The 21,746-nt window shown below is 42.7% G+C and overlaps 3 protein-coding genes across 3 annotated transcripts; all 3 read right to left on the minus strand.

Moving 5' to 3' along the window:
• Nucleotides 1-1,257: 1,257 nt before the first annotated feature.
• ctsba (cathepsin Ba) lies at nt 1,258-6,668 on the minus strand. The gene is made up of 11 exons (XM_079736172.1): nt 6,571-6,668; nt 5,299-5,422; nt 5,079-5,164; nt 4,416-4,530; nt 3,761-3,876; nt 3,592-3,677; nt 3,306-3,452; nt 3,029-3,145; nt 2,698-2,826; nt 2,471-2,546; nt 1,258-1,677 (listed from the first exon to the last, which is right to left on the minus strand). Exons 2-10 carry the CDS (start codon nt 5,419-5,421, stop codon nt 2,473-2,475), a joined length of 993 nt encoding a protein of 330 aa, XP_079592298.1. The 5' UTR covers nt 5,422; nt 6,571-6,668; the 3' UTR covers nt 1,258-1,677; nt 2,471-2,472.
• Nucleotides 6,669-9,996: 3,328 nt separating this feature from the next.
• Nucleotides 9,997-17,447, minus strand: xkr5b (XK related 5b; the record flags this gene model as incomplete). Its single annotated transcript, XM_079736505.1, has 13 exons — nt 9,997-10,574; nt 10,791-10,974; nt 11,556-11,609; nt 11,778-11,971; nt 12,059-12,223; nt 12,361-12,472; nt 13,761-13,930; nt 14,555-14,633; nt 14,990-15,123; nt 15,470-15,636; nt 15,979-16,084; nt 16,195-16,284; nt 17,339-17,447. 13 exons carry the CDS (start codon nt 17,445-17,447, stop codon nt 9,997-9,999), a joined length of 2,142 nt encoding a protein of 713 aa, XP_079592631.1.
• Nucleotides 17,448-18,705: 1,258 nt separating this feature from the next.
• On the minus strand, nt 18,706-20,069 carry eva1ab (eva-1 homolog A, regulator of programmed cell death b; the record flags this gene model as incomplete). Its single annotated transcript, XM_079736216.1, has 3 exons — nt 18,706-18,818; nt 19,127-19,513; nt 19,967-20,069. The coding sequence occupies 3 exons, from the start codon at nt 20,067-20,069 to the stop codon at nt 18,706-18,708; spliced, it is 603 nt and encodes a 200-aa protein (XP_079592342.1).
• Between the last annotated feature and the right edge of the window lie 1,677 nt (nt 20,070-21,746).

Consider the following 21,746-nt stretch of genomic DNA (forward strand, 5'->3'; position numbering starts at 1 on the left):
TTTAGTTGTGTGAAACCGAACATCATGGCGCAACAGCAACTAATACGTTGTATTCATTTTAACGGCCTTTTTTGCTTGGCATCAACTACTCATCCGAATCCTATAAACTATTGACAGGGGGTCACGACCAGTGTTGGGAACGTTAATTTAAAAAAGTAATTAGTTATAGTTACTACTTGTTCCAAAAACTAACTGAGTTAGTAACTGAATTACTCTATAAAAGTAACTGGTTACCAGGGATAGTAACTATTTGCGTTACTGTGGAAAAAAAATAAAGTTGCTGTATGTCACAGAATTTGGATTTTTCTGAGCAGTTTTCACTTGGCCTTAATGTGTTAAATGGTTGAACTGCCAATTCAAGGCCCTGATATGCTCAAACACATTCGTTGCTCCAACGCCGGAGGTAAAAAACCCGAAAGACGACAGTTCAAACCGTACTTGGAGCGGCGTTTCTGGACAAGACCGTGTCGAAAATGATTAACCAGCTGATCAACTGTAAATATCAGCTGATCGCGCGCCTGTAATCTAAACAGAGAGGCGTGGCGGAGTTACGTAACCATGACAACTGTTTATCAAAATAATTTGTGTGGAACGTGGATGCAAAACATTCCGAAAACGATATGAAAACGATAGTGTGGACGGAGAACATTTTCATTGCGGATGTGCGTTTTTACATTTACCCGGGTTAGTGTGGATGGGGTCTGAATTTTAATTTGCTTGGTTGCAAAGGCTGTGGAACATCTGCTGAATACTACAGAAAACGCCAATTTTTCATCGGATTGCTCGGGACTCGCCATTTCTGCTGCTTCATCGAATCTGTTTGGTGTGTGCGTTTGCGTGTGTGTGGCGCGCGTGTCCTGGCTTGTGTGTAAAAACACTAGCTCCGATTGGCTACCATGAAACATGACTCTGCCTTAGCCAATCATAATCGCTTATCTCGTTGTTAACCCACCCGGTCTCCCGACTAGCAGTTCGTGTTTGGAGCCAGGGGTGCGTTCGGATTACTCAGTTTATTCATAGTAACGCACTGCATTTATCGTACAGTAACGGTAACGGTGTTGTAACGACGGAAATAGTAATTAGTTAGATTACTCAGTTACTGAACAAAAAACGGCGTTACCTAACGCCGTTCTTTTAAACGGCGTTATTACCAACACTGGTCACGACTCACGTCACAGTGTAGTAGTTTGCAGTAAACATGAACTTTCACCTTGTGTTGGCTCACAGATAACACAAGAATGTATACAGAACAATGGCTGAGGTGAATTCATTCCGTTTATTGTTCTCAAAACAAAAAAGACCACATCAGTTTGATCAGCATAGAGATAAACCACTCTAAAAAGAGCACCCTTAATACTCACAAAAAGAAGAACCATCTCTTTATCGGCAAGTCAATTAAAAAAAAAAAAAAACACACACACCAGTCAATGGAGGCTTATCTCAATCTTACAAAGGGTTTGCAAATTAAAAGAAACGGAAGTTTGTGAATAGATTAAAAAATATCCCCACATGGCAATTTTGGGATATACTACAAAAAATAAAAAAAACGGTTGGCCGCTTTTTAGGTTGACAGTTCAGTGCAAGCAAGTCTCATTTGATGATTAATTGAACACTTTTCCCTAAAATGTCCCGTGATAGCGGAATACAGCTGTATAATGGCAGCTATAGCGTCGAACCCTATGAGAAAACAAAGATATGTTTAGCTGGATCAATACTGGTATACATCTAAATACAATCTTTGCAAGTCCTATTGCAGAAAACATGCCTGCAATCAATAAACCCTTATGAGCACTACTACAGGGTGCTCCAGCATTTCGCTATACCCTTGTGAACACTAGAGGATGCTACAGCAGCATCTACCAACCCTCAGTTAATTTTCAGAGCCACCCAGGTCTCACGCATGGACCTAAAAACGTAAAAGGTTAAATGGGAGTCAACGGAGGTCAATTGGAAAAGTTATGATTCCAATTTGAATCTCCATGAAATGTTCCTTGCAGGGTCAGTCAACATTTTCCAGATCAAGAAACATCTTATTTTTTGAGAAATCAAAATCATCAAAGTGACACCTAACCCTAACTGCTTTTAGCTTTTCCGCCAGTAATGTTGAATAGGACTTATACCCATGACATTTCACAACAATTACACATTCCTTGATGTGAAAATGTATATATTTTAAATTAGACAGACGCCCCCAGGAACATTTCATGGAAATTTAGATTGAAGACAAAACTTTCTTATTGTAGCTTCGTTGACTCAAATCCAAACAACCTTTTCAGTTTCCCTGGTCCAGATGACACATGGGTGGGCGTGGCTTAGCCACGTCATTTCAAATAAATATATTTAGATATATTTGACGCTTCAGATGAGACCATGCATGTTTCCCCTGACACACGTCTAGTTACTTTAGATAATATTAATACAATCTGATAGTTACAATAGCAACACGGGAGTTTGCTCAGCGTCAACTTACTTTTACATAGGGATTCCAGCCACAATTTCAGACTCGATGCCACAGTGGTCCTCCCCACGCAAGATCTTAAAGAACCCTGAAAAACAAAGGACGGCACATGTTACAAACTTTCACTGGTTTCTGCAATGTGCACGGACTACACACTCACACAAGGATGTGGCATCCATTTTGAGACCAAGTACGCACAGCTGTGAGTATTGATTGAGTGATGGATCACGTGCCCTTACCATTATCTCCCCAGTCAGTGTTCCAGGAGTTGGCACACAGCCAGTATGGGATGCTATCCTCTACTCCCCAGCCCAGGATCTTAATGGCATGGCCGCCCAATACCTCCCCGGAAACATGTTTATATACACCTGGGGGAGAGAACAATACGAAGTATAACAATAAGAAGCAAGGGGTGATGTTCAGGAAGCAGGGCCACTGAGCTAAGGGCAGGGTTTGCAAAGGGCAGCCAAACCAATTTGATGAGGTAATTCGAGAATGCTTAAGATTCATTGTTCTAGAAGATGTATAAATACAATGGTCACTTGTTCCACATTGGTAAGGCCTTCTTACCAGTCTTGTAAAGTGGGAAGTCTGCGAATACGGTAAAAGCGCCCTCCACTGGTCCATTTTGGAAGATCTCCGCCTGAATCTCCTCCATGTTTGATGAGACACTGTAAGAACTCTTCCCTACCACAGAAAAACAAATGTTGTTAAGACTAAAAAGGCAGGGTTGCACTCGACCTACGGCGGGGCTTGTCAAAGGGAACTAATTATAGGCATGTTCAGTTACACATGAATATTTTACAGGAAGGGCTACTTGTGTAGTCCAAACGTGCGTCTTTCTTACCAAAGTGCTTGTCCTGTTTGTAGCTTGGCGTGTATCCAGGCTCACACTGCTTGGCACACTTTGGCGTCTTGCCCTCCTCTCCGGTGCAGGGCAGTCTGCTGCCGTTCACATGGTGCTCACAGGGCACGATGGTGTAGGGCCTGCAGCCTGGGGACGGAAACTGAGCCATCAGAAAGAGACAAGCGCTAAAAAAGGATTTATGTAAAGTGCTGTCATAAACAGAGTTGGCGGTGCACGTCTAAAATGCTCAAAGAGCGGCTACAACTCAAGGCATACAGACACTCACCCATGTGGGATTCATAGATTCCGCCAGTCACCAGTCCTTCATGGGCCCAGAAACTCCAGGCAGCAGATGGATAGCCTCCATTACACCTGTGACATGGTTCATCATCAGACTGAGTAGTAATCCTACTAGTACTACTACAATCCAGCATTGATGTCCGTTAGCCACTCACCCCATGCCACAGAGGTGGCAGCAGGTCAGCAGGTCTTCGGATGAGATCTCCACACTGACCTTGGCGTTGCTATGGATACACACCCTGTCCGAGATGGCCTCTGCAGCTCCAAATGCCTACAGGTGTGACACCAGTCACATCCAGGTCATAAGAAAAGTTGAAAACTTAACATAAGTGTGGGTCAATCCCCCATCACTGTCTTATGGACAGCAAAACGTTACAGAAGATAGAGTCCTAGAGTCAATTTAGTTCACTGTTGGAAAGGCAATATGGTATGATAGAGGAAGTCATTGGTTTAAGGAAGCCCATAGTAGGAAGTAGACAAAAAAACCGAAACGCCTTCAACCGAAAGTATATCTGATGAAAGCACTTTAATAGTAATAACGGATGTGCCTAGATCCCTTTTCAGGGTGCAATAGTGGTTAGCTTTAGAATCCAGTAATGAAGCCGCACTTCTTAGGTTTAATCTTTCCAAGAATGAGCCAACGTGTTCCTCAAAATGGAAATCAGCTGTTCTAAAAGAGTCCTGGTTGAGGTTCAAACGTACCCTAACCTGCTGCCTGAAACGAGGCCCCGGTCTTTAAATACTTCACAATGAAAGTAGAATTCATCACACCATTCAGACATCACGTTGAAAGTCTTTAACTTAACGTACCCAGCAGGAACCACAGGAGCCCTGGTCCCTGATCTGCTTCAGAGTGGGGCACTGAGGCCACTGTACCCTGGAGTCAAAGTCCTTAGGCAGCTTCATGCCTCCAGAATAACGGACCCTGTATGGAAGGGAAAAAAACAAAAACGTTTTCATACTACAGGCAAAGGATTCCAGTCAAAGGATTACGTTGCATCGAAATTTCCAGCAAAATATATAATCCCATGACCTTAATGCAATTTAATTCTGTACTCTAATTAATGATTAAATCTGTGTTGTAGATGCATTTTACCTGCATTCCCTATACAAGAGGAAATGCAGTAATCATGAAAGACTGCTTCATAATTTTTTAGCATCATCATAAAAAAAAGGGCAGTTTGATACCTCAAGCAAAAGTGCGACATCGAGACATTTAGAAGAGGGACAGAACCTTAAGCCTGACCACAAGTAAGATCAAATGCAGTTTGTATTGACATAAATGACCATTGCGGGAAAATTTTCAATTTGAAAAAGAAAAACCCCTGAAAGAAGCAGCATTCTCTGAAGCACATCAAAATTCAACCAAAGAACTGAAAAGAATAAAATGAAAAGAAAAGAAAAAGGCCTTACAGCAAACAGAAAAATGAGTGCAACAATACAGAGTCACACTATGCACACAATGAGACTCACATGGTGGGGAGTCTGGGTCCATTGAGAAGTGTACCACACAGCTTCTTCACATAGCTGTGGTCTACATGACGGAAATTATGGCCGGCCTACGGAACAGTAAAAGGACAAAGATAAGGGCTTCAAGAAATCAATGGACAATCAAACAGTAAATAAAAGTCCATTTATTTTTTGGTTTGTTCCAGAGCAGAAGGAGCAGAGTTTATGCGAGAGGACTACCCACCTTCCAGGTAGTGTTGACCTGGTTGATGTAGTCGACCATTTCATTGGACAGAGGCTTGAGCTGTGGCCTGGCCCTGCCCACAGACAAGATGGTAGCCATCACCAGGAGAGCTGCCTGCCACATTCTATGGAGAGAAAAATAATGTTGACAAAGGTTAGGGATCTTTAGTTTAAAAAACAGGTGAGGCGAGAGAGATAAAACAGTACTTGTCTGGGGGCAATCTCAAGTGATTTACAGTGTACACACGGTCAACACAAAGCATCTCGTCTCCAGTCATGCTTGTCAAGCTCTCCACTGGTTAAACTGAACAGCAGCTTTCAAGAGGCAAAAGAATCCCAGGGTTAAGTGTCTGGACACGAACAGTGCTTTTGAGATGCTATGGGAAGATTTGGAAACTGGGAGGAAAAAAAAAAAACACACACCCAACTCTGCTATTCTTATTTTATCTGCAAACCATTTTTTCTCTTCTCCCCACAATTGTCTTTCATTTAATAATCAGTTGACCTTCCCTAATATTTGAAAGTTGTACTGTTTCGATTGTTTGAAACCGGTGAACATGACTCAACAAGAAGGCATCCTTTTCAGATGAACTGGGGCAGCCATGATGATAGTTATTTTCAGACACCCAAGCACACCATAGCCGGAATTAACGGCGAATTTCCAAACAGATTCAACCCACACATTTCCCAACAAATTCGGGGAAAATAACAGCCCACAAAAATATATATAATTTGGCTAATCAGCCACGTTATCCATCAAGTTCTGAGGCTTATCGGTTAATATTTCAAATCAAGGACTGAACTGAGCAAGAAAACATCTAGATTTTTGTTCTCACATTCTTGCATGAGGTCTACTAACGGCAACAAAGAAAACACCTCAAATCATGTTAGCCTCAGCCGCCTCATGAACGGTTATACAAGAAATGTACACGATGTTATTGAGGTAATCGAGTTACAAAAACAATGTTCCCTAGGCCACTTGCCACAATGTTTTAATATACCAGGACGATCAACAAATGGCAAAGTCCATTTCGGCAGAATGCAAAATGAGGTTAGAAAATAAACAACCCGCTGGACATTAACTCTACCAAAAACAAATGCATTTCCAGGTTATATGAATGCACTTTTGTGGCTATTTCTGTTAATGGGCAAAGTAATGATTGACTTATTCTGTGTCTGTTTACGGGTAATTCGGTTGCCTGTTCTTGCGGGGGGGGGGGGGGGGGGAGATACTTAAACACCTTTTGAAAGTACAAGACGCAAAATACGGTACCTGTAGCTTTTTCTTCAGTTATTGATGGCTCGAATTTATAGATACCTCGATTGAAGTGAAGAGTGGGTCTGCCTTAAGGAAGCCCCGTTTGATTTATGTAAAGACTGTAACCACGTGACCTGGTCACATGAGTTTCTCGATGGCTCAACTCACGTGACTAACGCAGGTGTTCTTCACAAAGTGCAACATTTAAAAAATATATATAAATAAAAAATACAATGAAGAACATTGACACAAAGTGTACTTTGTATCTAAAGATGCCTTCGTTTTTATTTTGAATGGATATCAAATTGATCAAAAGCAAGCTCGATGGAAAACATTAACAACGAGCTGTGGTTTTCTTTTACCAGACGTATGTCAAATGCATTTTGTCTGCTCTTTCTGTAGTGGCTGACTATCTGCTTTTAGTTTCTTGTAGTCAGGTCATCTGACTACAGAATGATTACACATGAAAAACGCTGTTCCCTTCTATTGTTATTTTGTTATTTATTAAACCAGTAGGACTACATGTGACTGAGTACATTCTATGATTATAAAAGCTGACTAGTGCTTTACACCAGTTTGGATGGCTTTAACCATCAGAGACCATATCATTCAGGATCTTTGATGGTGTGTGGTTACACCTCAGACTTAAGCTGTATGTATGCTGTGGCTTTTTACGCTGCTGCAGCCCACCTTCCTGTTCAGAGAAGCAGGGAAGATGACCTTTATTTTGGGTAATGACTCATAAAGGCTGTTTGCTTCAGGCCGGTTAAAATCTTCAGCAGTATACAAATACTTTGTAGGCCCTACACACAAATATATGCAACTATCTTAAACAGATCATTATTGTATTAAATACTTATTGTTTATTTTCAATGTGTTTTTCCTTGTTTGGCATTTGTCAGATCTTGCAATGCATCATACATTACAAGATCAACTGAAAGACTGATGAAGGTGAACTGAGGGTTTGGCTATTTGCTATCCAAAACAAAACATCAGCACTGCGATAGAGAATGTGTTTATTTTGTCACAACAATAGCACAGTAATCAACCAATCATCATCTACCATCACTGTGAAAATCATTCGATTTCGAACACGGTGTAGGATGTTGTGAAGACATATCGTCTTACACATGATGAACAAACATCCCTTTATGTTAATAGTTTCAAACCATAAGTTAATTTAAAAAACAACAGCACACACACTGTGAATTGTCATATACCATCATGAGTTGAAATCAAATAATTGTGAACATATGCAAAATGTAGAAAATCGAAGTAAAAGAGAACAAACTAAGGAAAACGATTGACAGTAATAATGACGCTATAGCTTCCACAAGACAATGTGTCGATTGATCATCAAGCAAAGGCATTTGGCATTCTGAAGCATGTTGGATTCTAGATGTGCACTTTGATTCACTATTAGCGTGTGTATTAGTGTTGCAGAGACAGAGCATGTGCAATGTGCATGTAGATAAGTGCTTTCCATTTTTTCACGTCAATAGATACAATGCCCTGGCTGTTTGTGTGAAATAAAAACATGCAGTAAGTCTCTAAAGGTTTCATTATATTACACTGACAAACTTTTAACACTTCTCAGGCAGACAATGATTTGACAGGGGCAGAGTGCCAATTCTGATATTAGCCAACACTTTACTTTTCTGTAGTTGTTATGTTGTTGTTTCAAAAATGTACCTATGTATGTACCTATGCATACAGCAGAAAGGAAACTACGGTTTCTGTAGTATTTGTACATTTACAAGTAATTGAACATTTTGTTATTGAAAGTGACTGAAGGTTAATTGATTATCTATAGTAAAACGAAACTATCATATATACTACAATGAATTAAATGCAATTATAAAAAATAAAATAAAATTAAAGGAATTGTTAAAATAATACAAAGGTTAAAAGAGTAATTTACGTATAATTGAAGAGATCCCATTACATTCCAACAATATAACTCAAACTTATCAATGCATCCAAATTCACATAGCAGCAAATTACTACACAGTCGGTCCATTATTATGTTCTGCTGTTAGATTTTAATATATATATTTGAATTGAATCACACTTGTACAGTATTTAACTGAGATCAAAACAGAAAAGGGAGAATGGTCTATATATGATCTATGTAGAATTATCTTCTTTAAAACTGATCAAAGAACAAACAAACCAAATGAAAAATATTGCTAATATAACAAGGTTTTCATGGAAAATAAATTGCCTTTTTCATTTTCTTTATATATTTATTTATCCTTACATAAGCCTACAGAAAATATATAAACACAATAGGGCTAGGTAATGATTAAGTATGCATTTAAAATGCTCCAAACATAAGCTTGAAATATATGTCTACAATTCAATACTTGGATTTCATCACATATTGATTGTAATGTAATGTGCGTTTAACATGGCACTTCGGAGTTCATACAATGGTAAATCACCAGGATCATTGTGATAGCATAATAATTATGGCCCAGCCCTACTATGGTTTCTGACCCTCCTCATCAAAATGTAGTCTATCATTTTTTCTAAAGTGCTATGTCAAGAAATCTCAGCAATGAATATAAAATAAACAATAGCATCATTACTCTGTTAATAGATTAACAAATACATGGAGATGATAGACGGATAGAGGTAGATCGCATACCTTCTACCTTGATGTGTAAAGTGTCGGTCATGCCAGGCAATTGTACACAGCATCATCATGGTGTGACTGTACATAACAGTGACTATCCTTCTCTGCTGTACATCACATACAATCTCGGATCAAGAAGTACCACTAAGTCATACCAAGGCTTCTGGGGGAGACGGCAGAGAAACTGAGTAACGCCTTGTTTCCTGTTTCTTACAGAGAAACTCACTAGCGCGTTCTAATGTAAAAGCCCAATTGCTGACTATGGACAGACAAAGACCAAAACGCGTGCAAATTTTGAGTAAACTTGGGGGATTTTTACTAAGCAGATACAACCCAAGCTGGAAAGCATACACATCTCTGTGCAGTCAGCCGCACTAACCACAGTTGGAGCAGAATCGGTAAGTTTGGTAGTTAGTTAGTTAGTTTAAAAGTGTTCATATTTTTAAGATGCATGTCCTAGATAGCGATGACTGAAATGAATAACATCCGCAGGTTCTACAATCCATAGCACCTATGAACCTCGTTCTGGGATATGAAATAACTCATTTTTTGCTTTTCATTAGTTAAAAGGTCTGTATTTCTGTAAATTTGATATAAACTGTTATTATTCATGCCTTGATTGACCGGATTGAGAAGCACACTTGCTACTTTTTTATCACTGCCATAGAAAATAATGAAAACTGATGAAAACAACAACAACTGGGCCAATGTGGACATACTCAACAGAGATACTTAACTCAAAAGTCGAACAAATCACTGTTCACCCACACCGCCCCTTCGACACGCCTCTACTCCGACTCCAACTAGACCGCCCTTTCTCTGTAGTCCACAAACTGGACCGTTTGTTTTCGAGCGGTGTTGGAGATGACCGGTGTCAGCGGGGCGCTTCCGGGAGTGCTGGCACTAGGGGTGCTGCCGCCGGGGGTGGTCCCCGGCGTGTTGCCGGGGGTAGCCGGGGTGATGATGACGGACGCCGGCGCCAGAGCCGGGGTCTCGTCCTCGGCCGGGGGCTCCAACCGCGGGGTGGAGGTGACGAAGCGCGCCTCCCGGATGCGGTACGGGCTGCGGTAGGCGGAGATGGGCGACAGCTCCGAGCCCCAGCCCAGGTAGCTGCCGCTAGACGGGGACGGGGCCTCGGCGCTGAAGTAGGCGCCCGTGGTGCTCTCCCCGGGCGCCACCTGGTCCCCCTCCGGGGACGCGATGAGCAGAGGCGAGCGGCGGTCGTCGGACCAGGCGGGGGTCTTGATGTCCAGGGAGCAGACGGACGAGGAGGCCTCGGTCAGGCTGGCGTTGACGCTGTCGATGTGCCGCAGGCTCCCGGCCAGCTGCGGGGACGACACGGTGGGCGAGCCGTACGCCGCGCTCTGGTACTCGTCATCGCCTGAGAGCGACAAGCGGGTTTTTATTAGCACATGTGTTAACTAGGTATGCTAAACAGTCAAACAGACAGTCTTAGTAATTCATGTAAAAACAAAAGTAGTCCAAATATGTCTCCAAATATGAAATGAAATATAAATAAACTAAATATAAATAACTAGACCATTAAAATCATTGGTTATCAAAGCTAGTGTTTGTATGTTTCGCTGAGTGTGCGTACATTTATCCTCTGAAACAAGGGCACTGGATAACTCGTCTCCACTCTCTTCAGTGAGCTCCACCTCCACAGCGATGACTTCGGGAGGGGTTTTAAGGCCGTGAAACACTGCGGTCGGGGCCTTCTTCACAGGTCTGGCCACCACAGGGCTTGGGGATGGCTTTGAGGCCGGAATGATCTCTGTCACCTGAGAGTAAGACAAAATCATGCTTAAGGAACACAAACACGAGCCATTGATTAAATGTATTTATTGATGTACCTTCCTAGGAAAGAACATTGATGAGAGCAATTTTGTAGCTGACTGTGTTGACAATCAGCCTTCTTGAACATAGGTCTAGCTCTAATAGCGTTAATTACCTCTCTTAAAGCAAGGTGAGGCAATTCGGAGAAACCAGCCACAGTAAGCCAAAAACACATGAGTAGCTTCAGCAATAGACTGCCTAGCCTTGTGGAGGACTACGGTAATGTGCAATGAGGGCACGGGAAGAGTGTGCGCAGGTAGCCAGGTAGGTAGACACACAAGCCAACCAATCATTTCGTACGGGCCGAATGTCACTCGTATGAAATGATTGGACGAGCTTATGCCGGCCTGCGATCGCTACAGACTCCAGCTTCCAGCTGGTAGGAACTGCTGCTGTACTTGCTTAATCGTTATGTCACCATTTGCTGACCATATTTTCTTGTTTTATTTTAATTTTCTTGCCATTCATAAACAACAATGCATTGGGGTGCATGGCCATGGCTAGGAGAAGAGGAGGAGGACATTACCTGTGGAGGCGGTGGAGGAGTCCGTAGAGGAGAAGGTGGCTGAATTTGTGGCACCTGAGATAATTGAGTACGAAAGAACACAAGAGCCCAATTATAGCTTTTAAGGAAGAAAAAAAGGAAGCCATTATTTAAGATTGAATTGGAGTCGTTTCCTGGAAGAAAGCAACTCCTGAAAATAATTGAATGACATACTAGACTGAAACGCTAGGTTTCTGAACCTACCGGGGTATGATGAGGCATGTCAGGGGAGTAAACCACTTCCTCGTCCAGACCCATCAGTCCTGCCAAGCCTCCCTCCCCATAGGCAGAGCAGATCCTGCCTACGTCCCCTGTCTTCATGGCTAGGCGAATCAGCAGCCAGTGATGGTGCCTCCAGCCCTCCCATTGATGGGGAAGGTCCATGAGAGTTCCACCACCTCAAAGCATGAACAACAACAATAGGTACACATCAAAATGGCTGGCCGAATGGGCAAATACTACACAGATTTTCCCTGGGAACGTACCGGAAAGTGCAACATGGCGATTGAAGCTAGGGGTGACTTTCTCCAATGAGAGTGTAGATCCTCGTTCGGTGCAGGCCCCTCCGATCCCCCTGTGGCGAATACTCTGGAAGATCTCAAAGGACTTTGGATGAAGGAAACGGTAGTACAACACCAGTGCTATGACTCCTGATGACAACAAGGGGGAGGAAGAGAAAGGAATGTAAGCAAGAGATAAACGTTGATATACATACTGTAAAGTGAATGAGTTTGATTGGTTTTCTCGCTCACATATATGTTTTAGTATGGTTGTAGTTGTGTCTCACCGATAAGGAAGCTGCAGAACACAGCTGCCGGTATGCCCACGGTATCCCATGATGCCATGCTGAACAGCCAGGATGAGGCCAACAGAAGGAAGGCATTCTCAATCCACATGGCCTACAACAGGGGATCAACAGTGTACAAAAGCTCATATTAGAAGTGAATTGCATTGAAGGCAAGTTTAATTCAAGTCTTGTGTATGATTGTGTATGGGGTGTTGTCCCAATGAAAACTGAGTCACTTTCTGGACTGAGGTACAGTTCACACATCACAGACGCACTCATGTACAGGCATGTTGGAATGTGCTGTTTATTTTTATACATTTTTATTTTTTTGATGTTAACTGTACTGTTTGAAAAAAACAACAACCTTGGGGACATATGGTGGCTGACTTCATTCAGTGATGGGAAGAGTGAAGAGTCACTCAGTAAATCAATGCCTAAGGGTCTCTGTGTCATATTTAGAGAGTATGAGATCATGAGAACCTATTCATGAGTATTTGGCGCATAACATTAGGGAAAATATGGGCGAGGCCAAGACATGACTACACAAAGTGTCTCCTGGATGTCTGACAGAACATCAGTGCAAACGGTCGAGGTTGCAGTCTATTAACCATTACAAATTACTGAATGTGTTTTGCTTGCGGCTCTTAGACAATAATGTGTTAGTAATGTAAACAAGGTTACATGCTGTACTGTGTCAACAAATATAACACATTCTGACCCCTTTCAAATCAGGCTGGCAGAATGTGTCTGCCATTTACCAGAATATGTAAGACCCTAACAGCCCAGAGAGAGCGAGAGATCTCCAACCAACTGGTCATTAATGAAAACCTACATGGGTATTGACTGAACTGCGACATGCATACTCCTCTAGCCAGGGTGTGGCATCATTTTATGAGCAGACCAGAGTTAGAAAATAAAGTATGTAGCTGTTCTGCTAAACATTTTGATGGCAGATCGCCAGCCCATCCTTAATGCACAACATGATTCTTGATTGTTGTATATCTGAGCCTTAATAGCATAATATTTTGGAATAGTACAGGAATAATCAATCTCTTGCTCTTCTGCCTTTTATATGTTAAAAATATGATGTATATCTAATGACTTTTCAATAGGGTTGGTATAGGCCAAGTTAAAAAAGCAAACTCTGCATTCAAGAAACTCGTTTTCACATCTTATTAACTTCACAATAAGATGAGATTGTCTGTTCAATACTGCATTCTGTAGCGTGGTTCATTGAACTTAACAGATTTAAATTCTAAGCACATTGTTGCATTTCACTTAATGTTGTCATGGTACCTGTACAGCACAGCACTTGCATTACATTACATTACAATCAATGACGCCTCCCTTGCCAAAACTAAATGTGATTCCACACATACACACACACACGGACGACTCACCAGGTAGAACCCGGCCATGCGGTAGCGGGATTGCCCGTACTTCACATTTAGGAAGAGGAAGATGTGTATGGCTCCCAGCACCAGGTTGAAGAGCCTCCACCGGCCAACAGACTTGATGATGTCTGTCTGCTGGGACACCATCCAAAACGTAGCGCCTAGCCAGTGCACACCTGATTCACAGCAAACAACAAGCAGCCACCCACCAAAGGAAACATTTCCACCAATTAGCAATCGTTCAGCAAATTAGTCATCATCAAAGGCACACGCAGATTACAGACATGCACACACACTCATCGCTGAACAAATGGGTGCATACACACTGATATAAGAGCCAGACGGATATATCAGTCGGCCAATATTGGGACTATCAAACATCACAGCTATATGTTTGCCGATATGCGGCGATATGAAAACTTTAGAAATGGTGATAGAAATGGTTATTAAATCTTTATAAATCTGCTACAGTAGTGGTTGAACCTCTGATTGGTTAGACTGAGCGCATCCATTTAAAGACTCCTAACACAGTTTTACATCATGTTCTGTGTGAAGGTTAGTAGCTCCTCCATACAGTTAATTGGTTCCTTTGGCTCCTTATTTTAATGCGATGTTGCTGCGGAACGAAGCATTGCTGGAGGATGAGCAGCAAATCACAAGGAGTTGCTCCACCCCCAGGATAACACAATATAAACATCGAACAACCGATATGTATATTATGAATATCGGACGATATATTGATATTGTTACTTTTCTCCCCAATGTCGGGATAGGCATCAGCCTCTAAAATCCAGACTGACCTATGACCCCCAGGATCCACTGTTTGAAGATCCGAGTGAAGAGCATGAGAATAGCAAACCGAGATCCCAGCATGCCCACCTGTGGACATGATCACACACATACACACACACACACGCACACACACACACACACACACACACACACACACACACACACACACATACACACACACACACACACACACACACACACACACACACACACACACACACACACACACACACACACACACACACACACAAACATAAACAGAGTGCAACAGAATAGACATATGGTCTTTGTTAACATTACATACAAACTCATCCAAAAATGTTATGTCACAGTCCAAGCAAGCACAAGCACCCACATAAAGTGCACATATATCCACACATATTGACTTGAGTAAACATAGAAAGTAGAAAAAAGTAGGCTCTTGTGTTGTGGTGAATACCCACCCTCCATAGCAGTCTACATAGTATGGCGGCAGGGGTCATAGGCAGGTGGCCAGGTCTAATGAGCGAGCAGGCCCTGGCATAGAGAACTAGGGCCCAGGCCAGGGATATCAGGCACACTACAAAGCACACAGAAGCTACAGGATGGAGAAACAGAGAGGAGAAAGGATAAAGATGGTCAGGGAGAAAGAGACGAAGAGAACGGGGAAAGAGAAAGACAGACAGGGTGAAAGGCAGAGACAGAGAGAGAGAGCATATTACAATATTGCCAAAGCGTCAACAACAATTACGTAAGGAAAATACAATAGATTGCATTCCCGAAGAGAAAGAAAAGCATTTGCGGAAGATAAAAACCCATAGGATAAGAAATGCACTCCTCAAACGCTCCATCTCAGTTTCTTTATCAGTTCACACACAACCTTTGACCTGAAAGAGATCGAGCTACATAGCAGCAGCAGCAGCAGCGCTGTGTCCCAGCTGTACCTGGGGACTTGATGCCTATGTCGGTACAGATGAGGACGTAGGTCTGCAGCAGGGTCTGGGGCAGAGTGACCACCAGGGCCTCAAACAGACGCAGGGCCGACACGTCCGCCTGCTGCATGATCTCCCCGTACACATCCTCCTCTGGCAGGACCAGGCACTCCAACAGCCTGGTGGGAGAGAGACACAGGCCGGAGATGGGGAGGGAGAGAGAGGGAGAGAGAGAGAGAGAGAGAGAGAGAGAGAGAGAGAGAGAGAGAGATTATCTTAGTTTCTCTTCTTGTCACGTCACTATGTGATCAAATATATCATGAACATTTCAGATACTTATGCTGTTTGAGCTCATTTCATAGAGCATGTCAGTTGAAAATAAAATGTATTTATATGTAAAATACTATCTGGAAACTCAAACATAAAATGGGTGGAGTTGTGGGGGGTGAAGCTAAATGGAAGTAATTGTTAGTGTTGTCTGCCAACACACACACGCACACACACACACACACATACACTACCTTTTGAATATGCCCAGGTGCAGTATGTGTGTCCAGGTGAGGGACTTCATGCGTATGCGTCCGTCCGAAAGGTACCACAGGTAGCTCAGCCACTGAGGAGCCCAGCCTAAGAGAGTGACATGTGATCAACCAATCAAATCAATTTAATCAACCTGTGTGTCTCGCTATCTTAACCATCCATTGTGCCATCCTTATCCTCGTATCACATCATCTTACCGGGCAGTAGGAACAGGGCAGTGAAGCCAGCCAGGTAAGCATAGCAGTAGTTGTGACCGATCCACAGATAGTAGACAAAACAGTAGATAACTGTAAAAGAGAGAGATAACACACACACACACACACACACACACACACACACACACACACACACACACACACACACACACACACACACACACACACACACACACACAAGATTGTGTTTATTTCAGAATATTTTAGATCGATACTGTCATGGCATTTGATGTTTGCATTAGCTTTGGCTACTACTATTGCTTACACCAGACAAACTATGACGTGAGATGGGATCAGTGGCAGTGCATGCAAGGGTGTGTGATCGTGTGCGTGCGTGCTTGGACATTCCATTTGTACTTGTATTTCACCAGAACACGTATTCATTTTGTCATCTAAATGACCTTTGTAATGCAGATAGTCTACTTCTCACTCACAACCAGACTGTATGATGCTCTCTGCAGCTCTCTCTCCCGCTCTCCCTCTCTCTAGTCCCGTTTAATGAGCCTGCAGCATAATACTCAGTAGCTGACACCTGCCTCACCACTCCATCCAATCCGCTCACACCATGTCCATCACCCTAGCGATGTAATCCGAACTGTTCTAGCTGACAAACGGGTAGGCTGGTCGTGCGGGGTAGGCCAAATAATACTGGGGTACGCCCATCCCCGCGCCCATATCACCTCCAAAAAAAGGGCGCTCAAACTTGACAACATGGCTGCATATTCTTATAAACAGTGTGTTGTGGGGTAGTGTTACGCTGTAACAGTCTGAGTCTGTAACATCAGAGTTGTATCCGTAGGGCATACAGGCAGTGTGGCCGCAGTTAGCGATGAGTTGGCATTTTCCTGGGCAGGCAGATGTTCACAACAAACGGCGGTATTAGACGCAGTGGTGCTGGCTGCAGAGGCGGGTCCAGTCATATCATTACACAGGTGCAAACTGTTTTAAAAGACCACTGAAACTTTAACGTCCTCCTCTGTATAGTTATTTTTTGTAATTTTAATTGATATCCCATTGACACCACTGACTGTAGCACTGCCGATGAGCATAGGCCCGCAGTGTGCCTCGCCTGCTTGTGTGTGTCTATGTGTGCGTGTTTCTGTGCGCGGTCCCGGGTAGAACTCACCCGCGGTCCTCTCCGCCACGAGCAGAAACGCAGTAAACGCAAAGATACAAACTTGGCAGCAGGACACACACGCGCCTCCGCGACTCGGAGGCGCCGAATAGTCCCTCATTTTCCAAAGAAAAGCCGGGTCTTTGGAGAATGCAACCCTTGGTTGTGATGCTATCTGCTGCAGGTATATATGGACGTGCTGTTTGGGAGTCGGTCCAACTGTACCCCGCTCTCTCCCGGCCCGTTATCCCGCTAGGGGCTTCTCACGTCACAGCCCCGTCCCGTTAAAGCGGTAGCGATGCTTAAAAGACAGGTAGCCTATATGGGCACCTAGTGAGTTAGAATACTGTAATCAACCAAAATAGTAACGTTGACCGAGTAAGGTATAAAGCAAAAGGGGCAAATTACTACTTTTAAAATACTTAATACTAATAGCCTTAAAATTGTGCGCTTGTTTGATGCCTAAACGCCTCTGTCCCGTTTTGGCATGTAAGGCTATTTAATTGTTCAGCCTCGAGAATAATGAATGCTTTTAGAGGATGCCATAGGCCTACATGTTCAGTGACTGAAGTAGTATGCGTATTAGTGTGGTGCCGCAGTATGCAGTGCATGTGTCTTCACTACTTTCCAAAAGATGGCAGTGTCTGCTCTCCACGCAAAAGTAGCAATGCCAGGATATTCCAAGGTTTTCCAAAACGAATAGATTGATGTTATACAAAAACAAAGTTCTTAAACAAATGAATGAATGAAATGAACTCGAAAATGAATGTGAGTTTTTTGGTATGTTTGTCTCATGTGTTGTTTTCCATTTCGACCTCAGAGTCTGAATTTTTATCTGTATAGATACAAATCTATAGATACATAGGCTATTGGTATTCTAACACATCACAAATTATGCTAGAAAAACGTAATACTCTTAAAAAAAACCTCACATGTATTTATTATAATCAACAATTGCACTCAATGTTATAAACAACAGAGGCTTCTGGCAAAGCCTGGAGATAGAAAATAAGTTGTACAGTTAATATATCCTTGGTTTAACATTGTCCATTGAAGGACCGGTTCTGCGGTCGTGGGCTACTTTCCTTAGTTCTGTGTAATGCACTGTTTTTGGAACTACCACAACTGTTAAGTCATCAGTAAACATGAGTACTTTGTAGGGATATTCAATTGACAACACATGTTGAAACACAATTCCAACTGACTTAAAGCCCAACCAAAGCACCGTGAAATAATGAGACAACGCCCATCCCTTCCCTTCCCATTAATTCCATTGTATTTCCTTTCGTTTTCCTCTATTTTTCCTTTCCTGGACACATTGTCTATCGTAGCAGGCCGTCACAGAGGGAGTGCAGAGTGTGTCAGACAGTGGGGTCGGGTCAGTAGTATCTGTTGAGGCTCTGGGTTACGGTGCGGATGTCTGGCTGTCCATTCATCCAGATCTCCCGCAGGATCCTCTCTCTCTCCTCCAGGCGTTGGGATCTGTCCAGATCTACACACACACACATACAAGAAATATGAGTGTTCAGGCACACACATGTAAACACACACACACACGCACACACACAAAACACACACACACACACACGAATACACACAGGACAGATGAGTGTACACTAACAAAAGCATACAATGTCCTTTTACAATACCCTCAAATGAAAGTCATTATTTTATGAACAGTTGGTCCCTGTGTGTGTGCGTTTGTGTGTGTGTGTGTGTGCATGCATGCATGCATGCGCGCATGCGTGTGTGTGTGTGTGTGTGTGTGTGTGTGTGTGTGTGTGTATGCGTGTAAAATACCATCTGCCGAAGTAAAAACCCTGGTGCTCAAAAGGGCTCTCTCAAAGCGTCTCCGTTGCCTTGCCGACATGTCTGCGGGGTCCTCCCAGTCCTCTGATTGGTTGTCCCCACTGGGGACATGCCCGCCCGCCGGTATGAGAGTCATGTTGTCTTGGTTACTGTTCCTGGGACAGTCGTGAAGCTGATGCTGGTGCTGATGCTGGAGCTGATGGTGAGGCGGATGCTGATGCTGAGCCTTGTTGCTACGGTGCGGATGTTGAGGGCGGTGGCTGTTACCATAGTGACAGTCAGTTCGACAGTGTATTTGGAACACAATGGCGCAAAGGGTGACCAAGAGGCCAACACAGACACCAGCCAGGAACACCAACCCAGCCCTCTCTGGATGATCTGGGGATGAGAGGCACACATTGCTGTGAGACCAGGGACAAAACCGGTGCTAGGGCTTGTACAGAGTCTGGGAAGAAAGTGAAAATATTTTCTTAATATATTATGATTACATATTTATATAAAATGATAGAGTTTAATCCGATGGCAATGCTAATGTTTTAGTGTTGTTTTTTTTTTGTGTCTTTGCGTCTATAATATGGTGGCGAAGTTTTCCCGCGTTTAAAATGTCTATGCTGCTTGTCTTGGTCAATTCTCCTTAAATACATTTTTAATATCAAGAGAACGACATGGTTAACCAAAGGTCACAAACTAATGTTTTTCGATAATCAATAATCCAATGCCGATATACCTAATTGAACTAAGGCCTTTAAGTTCTGAGTGGAAAGAGTTTCATAAACCTTTTCGACGAATCTTCATGCGTTCAAGTGAAGAAGAAAACTAGAAGTAGTTTACCTGCAACGAATGTGTAAGCGGCCAACATATTGCTCAGCATCGCCATCTCCTGGGAGGCCGCCGTTACATCCGTATTTGGGCTTCCTGTAGGTGGCGCACTCATGATGTGACAGGGAGTTGGATCAAGAAAATATTCTGCTATACCTTTCCAATATGAATACCCACTACGTCTCCTCTTTTTCTGCAGAAGGGAAGTAAAGAAGGAAGACAGTATAGACAAGGCGGTGTAAACTTTATGGGAATGATGGGGTGAGACAGGCGATAGCAAAAAGGAGAGAGAAAAGAGTTGGTGGAGGGACAGTGAAAAAGAGAGGGAGATGGGAAATGGGTGACAGAGGAAGTGAAAGTGTAGCTATTGACAAAATAGAGAGGAGTGGTATGGGGGGGGGGGGGGGGGATAGCATGAATATTTAGTAATACATTATTAACTTCAGCTGCAGCATGAAAAGGCTAACAAATCAGAAATCTATTGTCATCTGACAACTCCTTTTCTGTGAAGAGACAGGAACCGGAGAACACGGTTGCTTCTAGGTATGCACCTCAAGCTACCTTCAAAAACATCTGAAGATGTTAGTAAGTGGGGTACATTTGTTGTAAGGTCTAACAACAAATGTACCCCATCCCATATATTTTCTTTTATAATACAACATATATCATCTATACCAATACATTTTATTAGGAGTGGCTGTTTGTTTGTGCCCAGCCAGAGTGGGAATATTAAAGGCATGACTATAGCTTGTGTGCTGTGAGACATTTTCATCTATTATATTTAACCTTTCCAAATCAGATGCAATAATTCATTTAGCTGTCCCCCATGGCCTTTTATTATAAAGTCCTTGTTTACGTTTCATCCTTGTGGGTAATGAACATGCACACTGCATGCTCCTCACTACAGTATATTGTAAAAACACACACATATGTGCAGGCATGCGCACGCACACACACACACACACACACAGACACACACACACACATACACACTCACAGACGCATACACACACATGCAAAAACAAATAAACACACACATACACAAATACACACACACATACACAGACACACACACACACACAGACACACACACACACACACACACTCTCCAGGGGGAGGAAAACATGGCGAAAATACATTAAGAGAAGAATGCAAACATGTTGTTATTGTGTATGGATTGGCTGCAGAGGAGAGGGAGCAGAGAAAGTACAGAGTACAGAAAAATAACCAACTACAAATTAAATAAAAAACTGTAGGAAAGAGAGTCAAGAACTGAAATCAAACAGCGTAAAGAAAAGCCAGCCTCTTGCTCGTTAGTGTCCCCTCCAAACCATGTTGTTTCAATGACTGCCCGCAATACATGTGATAATAGGCTGATGCAGTATACAATTACTATTACAATCCACAGCATCAAGTTTGCAAAATAAGAAAACATGGCTGAAGCTTATTTTGTAAAGTTCTAAAGAGCTGCTTTATATATAACAACACATTCAAAATAATAAAACAACCGCATGTGAGTTAACCTTCGTTTGAAAAAAAAAAAACAAACAGAAAAAAATCCCAGCAATTCACCACAACACAAAAATACAAACAGCCTGCAAAATAGCTGATCAAAAAATGCCAAACCAAAGCATTGCAAAATAAACAATGCACCTCGCAGCCTATTTTAAAATGCACAGACGGCCCAACTGAGGGCTATTCTCGGGCTGTGTGTAAATGCTGCAGGATAAAACTGCCCTCCTTTCTCCAGCTCTCCTTTACTCTTTCTGTTAGTGTGTGTGTGTGTGTGTGT

The sequence above is a fragment of the Pollachius pollachius genome (assembly GCF_949987615.1).
Source record: "Pollachius pollachius genome assembly, chromosome: 5".
In the NCBI taxonomy this organism is placed as follows: domain Eukaryota; kingdom Metazoa; phylum Chordata; class Actinopteri; order Gadiformes; family Gadidae; genus Pollachius; species Pollachius pollachius.